This window comes from Geotrypetes seraphini, chromosome 12 (genome assembly GCF_902459505.1).
Source record: "Geotrypetes seraphini chromosome 12, aGeoSer1.1, whole genome shotgun sequence".
NCBI classification, from domain to species: Eukaryota; Metazoa; Chordata; class Amphibia; order Gymnophiona; family Dermophiidae; genus Geotrypetes; species Geotrypetes seraphini.
This window is the reverse complement of record NC_047095.1, coordinates 31,664,383-31,673,023: the sequence shown is the minus strand read 5'-3', so window position 1 is coordinate 31,673,023 and position 8,641 is coordinate 31,664,383. Positions and strand designations below refer to the sequence as shown.

The 8,641-nt window shown below is 39.9% G+C and overlaps 1 protein-coding gene across 1 annotated transcript in view; it reads right to left on the bottom strand.

Moving 5' to 3' along the window:
- Nucleotides 1–968: 968 nt before the first annotated feature.
- LOC117346767 (vitellogenin-A2-like) overlaps nt 969–8,641 on the bottom strand; it is an 87,816-nt gene continuing 80,143 nt past the window's right edge. Inside the window, exons 30-34 of the mRNA XM_033916847.1 lie at nt 6,799–6,893; nt 4,125–4,207; nt 3,878–4,031; nt 1,757–1,918; nt 969–1,216 (exon numbers count right to left, since the gene is read on the bottom strand). Of these exons, the coding sequence (XP_033772738.1) occupies nt 1,101–1,216; nt 1,757–1,918; nt 3,878–4,031; nt 4,125–4,207; nt 6,799–6,893 (610 nt within the window). The 3' untranslated portion in view covers nt 969–1,100. The remainder of the gene's footprint in view (nt 1,217–1,756; nt 1,919–3,877; nt 4,032–4,124; nt 4,208–6,798; nt 6,894–8,641) is intronic.

Genomic DNA, 8,641 nt, shown 5'->3' with positions numbered 1-8,641 from the left:
TTTAGACGTATTTTGTAGAATCAGGGCTTTAGTGTGCAGAGACGACTTTCTCCTCTGTGGTTGCTGGCTGGTGTTTAAACAAATCTGACAGCTGTAGGTTGAATTTTAACCTTTTTTTTTTTACATGTAATCCTCATTGGCTCTGATTTATCTAGGCATTCTAGTGTTTACTCCCATCCTTACCAATTACAAAACCTCTTATTTTATTATGCCTTTTGGTATATCTATTAAAGCATGCTTTGGGTCATGCAATGCCTGAACCACACATGTTATGTTATAAATTCTGAAACTGATGTTCAGTGACACGGGCACTGCATAACTTTATACGATAAAGTTACGCATATTTTCAGCGATGATGCATATGTAAATGCTAGTATACAACTTGACACTTAGCTGGTATTTGCATATAAATTCATAACTCTTATGTTCTTCAGCGGAATTTTTTCTGAATGTATAAGTTTTATTTTTCAGCCAAGGCTCTGTCCCAACGCACCAACCTTTTTTATACACTTAAGTTCTGGAATGTAGCCACCAATATATCAAAAGTTAAAGTGGAATTCAAATCTGGTTCCTTTGGTTTAAAGTCTACTGCATTAACCACTAGGCTACTCCTCTGACTTAAGATGAATGAGCAACCCCTTAGTCATCAGGACTTGAACTTGAATGGGAAGACCCCAATAGATTTCAAGTCCATTGCCTTAGCCACTCAGCCATGACTACAAGCTAAGTTATGTGTATAAATCCCATGAACGTAAAAAAACACAACAAAAACAGGCAGTTTATGGAATCACTGACTACATAAATGCTTTCAAATATCACTCAATACATTTTTTTCTTTATAACATTTTTTTCTTTATAACATTAACTTCTTTATAACATTAACATTAACTTCCATGGTTGCATTTTCTAATGCATGTATTTATTAGAAAATCACATACTTTCACTAGTATACAATATTATTTATGCTCTTTTGGAGGTTAATTGGAAAAAATATTTTCTTTGTGAGAAGACCTCAGAGGCATATTATCTGTGCCAGTCCAATAGCTGACTGTGGATCCCTTATAGCAAAGGGACATCTTGATCAATAGAATGAATGCATTTTATGTTGCGCACTTCAGGTTATCACATGAGCAAGAAATATGGGCATCAACTGTCTCTATCAGGTCTTCAGACTTATCTAGCTTCATATATCTTTCAGGCATATCCACAGAGGTTCCTGTGTAGAAAAAGAACCCAAACAGTGTAAACACGATGAAATAAAAGATGAATTTGTTTAAATGTATGGCATTTCCATATGGATCTTCCAATAATCCAGAAAGATGCACATTACATAAAAATGCAGATTGTATCAGTAACTAACTGAAAACAAGCACAGGTTATCTATGCACCAATGTTTGGAATGTATATTTTTAAAGCATGTAAAAAGCACATGATTCTTTTATTTCAAGTTTAGATAAAGATTTTCTGTTTTGTTATTACTTTTGAGTAACTAATTTTATATGTACATTGAACTCTAATCTCTTACTTTGCACCTGTGGGTAAAACCTTTCATAAATACAGGTGTCTGTGCATTAAGGGCCTCTTTTATGAAGCCTGATAGCATGGGCCGACAAAGTAAGTGCTCCAATGTAGGGATTGAAGGGGCATTGGAGTATGGCATTATTTCCCGCGGTTATCCGCGGGGACGGGAACGGTGATGAATTTTGTCACCGTGTCATTCTCTACTGTCTCACTCTCTTTCTAAGTATAGACTTACCGGTTGCCAAGCAGTGAAAGGCAAATTTAGTAGGAATAGTTTTGATTGGTGAGCATTTTTCCATACATTGCAAAGGAGACCGAACCGAGTAGCATCTAGAAATCTCTCCCTCTGCCTCAATTTGTTTATCCAGTCTCATAGGTGTGTGCTGCAGTTTGCAAGCTGTAAGAAATCAAGCAGTGGCAGTTTGAACCACATGGAACTATAGTGCTAAGAAAAAGTAATTATACTGTACATTCCATCAACCTGCACAACTATCATGAATCTGTTGCATACATTTTTAAAAGCTGTTTTTGACCGAGAAGTTTTCCCCAGTATTTTTGAGCTCTCATCTCATTCAGTCCAGGCTCCTACTGGGACTAGAGCTTCAGGATTTGGATTTTAGATTTAAGTATTTTTTAGGTGAATTGTGTTTTGGGTACAGTAGGCATGAGCCTAGGGTTCTGCCCATTGCTGATCACCAGTGTTAGTACGCGAGACTCCTAAAGGGATATATTGAGAATGTACTAACTGTTGTCTCAAATTGGGTCCCTTAGAAAAGGCAAATCTTGGGGGATCTTGAAATTCAGGATGGTACTGCATTAAGCTCCAATGGTGTTTAATAATGCGTTTAATGTGAAAAGCATATTTGGAGTGAGGCAAAACGCATACTATTGACGAATCCTGGTGGTGTTGTGAAGATAGGAGCGTAGTGCGGGAAACATTGGAAGCTCTTTTGTATGCTTTCTTAATGACTGGGCCAGGATAGCCACGCTCTAAAAATCTGGCAGCGAGATCTTGAGATTTATGTTCAAAATCCTGATGTGTATGTTTGGACAAATAGGTACCCAATATTGAGGCCTACATTCTGTATATAGGGCCTGATCCAGTAAATGGTGCCTAAAGTTATAGAATAGCGCTTATTGCGGATTCCCACACTCAACTTTGGGCACAAGGACCTATGCCTGGTGAACATCCTTGTGTCTAACTGATGGCAGTTGGCCATGTACCAGTATATCCAAGTATTCTATAACATCATGCCTAATTTCGGGGAACACCTCTGATGTGCCCATAGCCTTCCCATGTCCATGCTCTCTTTTTGAATTGCGCACTATGAAATTTAGGCATGGGTGTTACAGAATAGGGTATAGGGCAAATGTGCATGTAACTCCTAATTACTACCAATAAGCTCCATTTAACTCTAATAATTGATAGCATCTAATTGAATAATTAGTTTATACACAATTGGGATCCATGGCCAACTTTAGACATCCTACGTAGAATCCGGGATAGTGTGTGTATAGTGGACCCTGCCAAAAGGATGCCCCTTTCTCACTCATTTTTCTGCATGTATAAATCTGTACCTGTATCGGAGTACACATATAGTTTTATGTGCACTTCCTCTGAAAATGAATTTAAAGTGGCAGTGAAATGTCCAGCCCAGTGCTGATCTCTAAGGCAGTGGTTTTCATTAGTTTTTAAGCTAGGGCCACTTTGGATTCTAATGAGCTGAATGAGAGCCACCAAATATCTTCCCATGCAGGGCCATGACACTCACGACCAGTGTGTGGCAATGACATCTATCACCACCAGCCCACCTTTCAAACTTCATTGGGGGGGGGGAGGGTATCTTCAAGGTTGTGAGCATTTCCAAATACATTCTGTTTTGTCTGTTGAGAAACGTCTTATCCTTCAAACAGGAGGGTTCTTTCTTCCATCCACTTTTACCTTTCTGTCCTGAGTCTGGGGAGAGCAGCAGAGTAGCAGAACCCCCCCCCCCCCCAACCCAGAAAGCCATGGGGCTGCTCCAGAGGTTTCCAGAGGCTGCCATTGGCCTCTGGGATTTGCATTGAAGAACATCGGTCTAAGGACTGTTTAAAAAATGACCTTATAAGTGTTTGCATGTTAATAATGCTTTTTAACATGTGTAGTGATATGCAAAATTATGTTTAAAAAACACATTTTCTCATAATGTGCACATGTTGTCTTTGCAAATGCCCCTATTCTGTCCACATTCAGGTGGAGGTAAAGCTTCTGGAGTGTTACCAAAACTCTAACCTAAGGGGTATTCTTGTAAATATATTCCAGTTGTGAAATTTTATAGATGTCTTCATTCCACTAAACATAAATCATTTATTGTACCTCCAGAACAGTGGTTTCCCGGCACAATCCAAGAATGAAGAAAGCTCCCTTCATCTTTAGCTGTGTATCCATCAGGCATTTTATATTTCTGTCCATAATCATGTTTGCCGCAGATACCACCGGTTTTTCCTTTCATCCACAAAGCAATTTTAACCTTAATTAGTACAAAAAACAAACAGTCAGCACGAATGTGAATGTATATTACATTCTATATAATAAAATGTTGATAATGAGGGAAATGAGATACCTGGCATTTCTTTCCATTGTAACAGAGACTAAAGTCAGGAGCTATTAGCTGGAATCCTTCTCCTTTTTTATCAATCTTCGTATCTGGAGCGTAATAATCAACCAGATTAGAATTAACCTATGAGACATGTACTGAGATGGACAATTTACAAAAATGTGCACCAAATAGCAAGAAAAACAAAGCAAAGATGACCAAGCTGGCAAGAAACTTTTATAAAATGAATAAAATCCAACTCATATACAGAACAATAGTGGAGCAAGGATCCCACACGAGCTGTGTTTTGGGGTCCTGCATCAAGGGTCCATGTAAATCTTGATGTATCTCACTAAACTGATGAATCATAAAAATAAATAAACCTAACCAATCATAAAATGGCATTCATCAAGCTGAAGATATAAGCATATAACTTACTAGTGATTTATTGTTTTATTGTTTATTGAAAGCTTCTATTCTGCTACTAATGACTGGGAAGTCAATTCAGAGTAGTTTACATGAGCTTCTGTAAAGGTGTTACAATAAAGAGCGTTTTCTGAGATGATTTTCAATAGATACATTTATACCATAATCAACCATCCTACTTATATATACATATAATAGTAGTATCATGTACTATGTTCAAACTAAATCCAACTTATTTGTACACATAATACCTGTATCTTGTCCTATGTTCATCTTAGATTTACATACATCCTGATAATTCCAGTTTTATTTCTACTTTGTTTATCATAGCCTCAGCAATTCTGGGTATCTCTACTGTGTTCAAACTATCGTGTTCCTCTATGTTGCATTATTAGTTAAAGTAGTCTGTCAATTGGTGTCAGCATCTGTAGCTTATTGACGCTGCTGCTGCCTGCCAAGCTTCTTAAAAAGGATTTCTGGCCATCTTCAGAGGAAACATAGAAACATAGAAGATGACGGCAGAAAAGGGCCATAGCCCATCAAGTCTGCCCACTCTAACGGTGGCCCCTTGAATTTACCCCCCCTAGAGATACAACATGTGTATCCCATTTCCTTTTAAAATCTGGCACGCTGCTGGCCTGAATCACCTGACGCAGCTTGAAGGTCCTCATCAGCTGGAGTATTTATATTTTATATTTTATTTAAATTATAAGATCTGGCTAAGACCCACTTACAAAGTATGTATTCTTCCCAATTAATATTTCCAAATATTAAAATGCTAGCTTGACAACCCAGTTTAATTACCTGGTCGTTTTTTCACTTATCTGATGAGGCGGAGGGAAAGTTCCAAGGGGCTCTTGCTCATGGCTCTAAATACCCGGTGAGTTTGACTGGGGCGGTACACCTGTCAAACCGTAACGCAGGTGTCCTAAGGCGAGCTCAGGGAGGACAGAAACCTCCTGTGGAACAGAAGGGCAAGAGCTTGTTTGATCTTGATTTTTAGTATGAATACAGACCGTGAAAGAGGGGCCTCACAATCCTTCTGACTTTTGGGGTTTTAAGCAGGAAGTGTCAAATTATTTATCAATGTAACAGTGCTGACTCTCATGGGTCTCTGGATAATCAAGGCTCAGTCAGGTATAGGACGAGGGAACAAAAAAGCGATTAATCATGGCGGTCTCTTCACTGCCAGTCCAGCGCGGCTGTTTCAGCACTGAATTGTCCCATGAAAATGTCCCCATGATGAATCATCCTATTCCGTCAGCTGAAGCCTCAAGAGAGATCTTGAGCCTTTGTTAAGCCCTGAGGAATTTGCAGCCCCCTCAGAGCAAGCAAAGAGCTCAACAGCTCTGCTGTCATACTTGTGTTTGAGGGTATTTTACCTGGAAGTGTGATGTGACTGAGCCCAGTGGAATATTGTTTTGTTGGGGGAAAAAGGAGAGTTTGCAGAGTGGTATGATCCATCCTTGGAGAATATAAGAACAGAGTTAGAATGACCCTCTACAAAACGGCAGATTTTTTTCTATGGGCACCTTCAATTAAAACAGGAGGAAGAACACACTGTCTCCCCTGGGCATCATATTTCTGAAGGGTACAGTAGGGATCCAGGCAGACCATGTGTTCCAGTGATCATGTCTAACCCAATTCTGCATGTGCAACCCAGGTAGAGATCGCTCTTTGTAAATGAGGGGGGTTACAAACCCCCCCACAATGCCGGCGCGATCTCTGTTAAGTAAAGTGGGGGGTTCCCCACCAACACCCCCCCCCCGTCAGAGCCCCTTAAAATACTGTTTTTCTTCGGCACGCTTCCGCCTTGCGCTCAGTTGTCTGCACTGGGTTGTCGGCGCGCGCTTTGGTCTATGAACCCAGGTAGTTGTAAAGACCTTCCCTAAGGGTACTCTCACATTTTAGGTGACCTCCGAGGAGGCCAGGGCTCTGGCTTGAGCCTGCTCTATCACAGGCCTGGCAGAGGATGAGAAAGCAGCTAGAAGCAAAATGCCTGAGAAATATCACCTGATATTTCACGAGAAACAGAACTTTATGTTTTCCCTTGAGAGACTGTGGCAATGCTACCAAGCAGAGCTAAATACTTGCAGTTCTGCATTTTATCCTAGACAAACTGAAATGCAGCCTTGACTCTTTTCCAGGTCCTTGAATAGTTTGTAATGAAGATTATTTTTAAACAACTGGCTAAAGAAGTATCTTTTTAAGGTGGGGGCTATATGAGTTATACATTTTTAGGGTGCATTCACTAAAGTGCTGCTGTGATTCCTACCAGAATCGAGGTTGCGGGGAAGACTGCTCGCTGGTATTTCAATACCATTATTCATCAGCTTCAACTTTCCATCCTTACGGAACATGTAGATGTCACTTTAAAAAAAGGAGAAACAAATTTAGAGGATCAGGAAGTTCTGCTCCTTGCACCACTGAAAATTCCAGTTAGAGAAACGCGATTAATTTATTTCATTTTATTTATTCCACAAAATCTTAATATTCTGCCCTTCTGGTATTTTTCCCACTCAAGGCAGGATTACAATAAAAATGTGTACCACAGTTATGTCATACAAGAGATGAGAAAAGAGAGATGTTAATATGAAAAAATATATATCATAAGAACATAATAGCCTTACTGGGTCAGATCAATGGTCCACCAAGTCCAGTAGTCTGTTCTCACGGTGGCCAATCCAGATCCCTAGTATATGGCCAAAACCCAAAGAGTAGCAACATTCCAGGCCGCTCACCTAGAGCAAGCAGTGGCTACCCCCGTGTCTTTCTCAATAATGGACTATGGACTTTTCCTCCAGGAAATTGTCCAAAACTTTCTTAAAATCAGCTACGCTATCTGCTCTTACCACAACCTCTGGCAATGCGTTCCACATTTATTAAAAATTTGTTATACTGCCAGATCAAAATTTCTTAGCGGTTTACAGTACATTAAAAGGGTATAACATAATGTGAGTAACAAGGCTAAAACCATAAGGTAAAACCAACAAATTAGTAATAAAACTAACAAAATTACAAAACAAAACAGGAACAGAAGGAATTAAGCGGAGACTTAGAGGAGACATGATAGAAACCTTCAAGATCATGAAGGGCATAGAAAGAGTAGACAGGGACAGATTTTTCAAATTATGGGGAACCACAAGTACAAGGGGGCACTCAGAGAAATTGAAAGGGGGAAGGTTTAGAACAAACGCCAGGAAGTTCTTTTTCACCCAGAGGGTGGTGGATACATGGAACGCGCTACCGGAGGATGTGATAAGCAGGAGCACGCTACAGGGCTTCAAAGAAGGTTTGGATAGGTACCTGGAAGACAAAGGGATTGAGGGGTACAGATAGGAGTAGAGAGAGGTTATAGGGAGAGGATTAGAGGCAGTTACAAATTAGTCAGGGACACTGTTCAGGCAATTGGGCCTAACGGGCCGCCGCGGGAGCGGACCGCTGGGCAAGATGGACCTCTGGTCTGCCTCAGTGGAGGCAACTTCTTATGTTCTTACATCATTGATAGGTAAGAAAGGACAAAAAAAGGGAAACAGAATTGGGGGAGAAATGTAAATTCTTTCAAAAAAGAAAGAGATCTGAATCTGTGCTGAAAGGGAAAAAGAGAGAGGTTGTCCTTATGAGGAAGGTTAGAGCCCAAAGGCATCTTTAAACAGAAATGCTTTTAAATTGGATTTGAAATAATTTTATGTTCAAACATTTTATTGAAAGAATAAAGCAAAAATACATATATATTATATAGAAAGATATTCTTTACAAATGATTTTACAAATGTTAAAATTCTAATCCATATATTCTATAAAATTCTATCATTCCTTCAAACATTTTATATAATAAACCATAACCTCCCCTGTCACCCCCCCTCTCACCCCTTTCCAACACCAGCCCTCCCCAATCCCTCACCCTTCCTCTCTCCCCACCCCCACCCCTTCCAAATCTTTCATTCCCCCCCTCCCCATTCCATCCCATTTCCTCCCCTCCACCCCTAATCAATTCCCCCCTCCCCGGATTTGAAATAATTTAAAGAGGAGGTTTTTCTTAAATGGTTAGGAGTAGATTTCCAAAGAGATGGCGCAGTGACGAGAAAATATAAGCATTTAAGGTGTTAATGTGTCTTA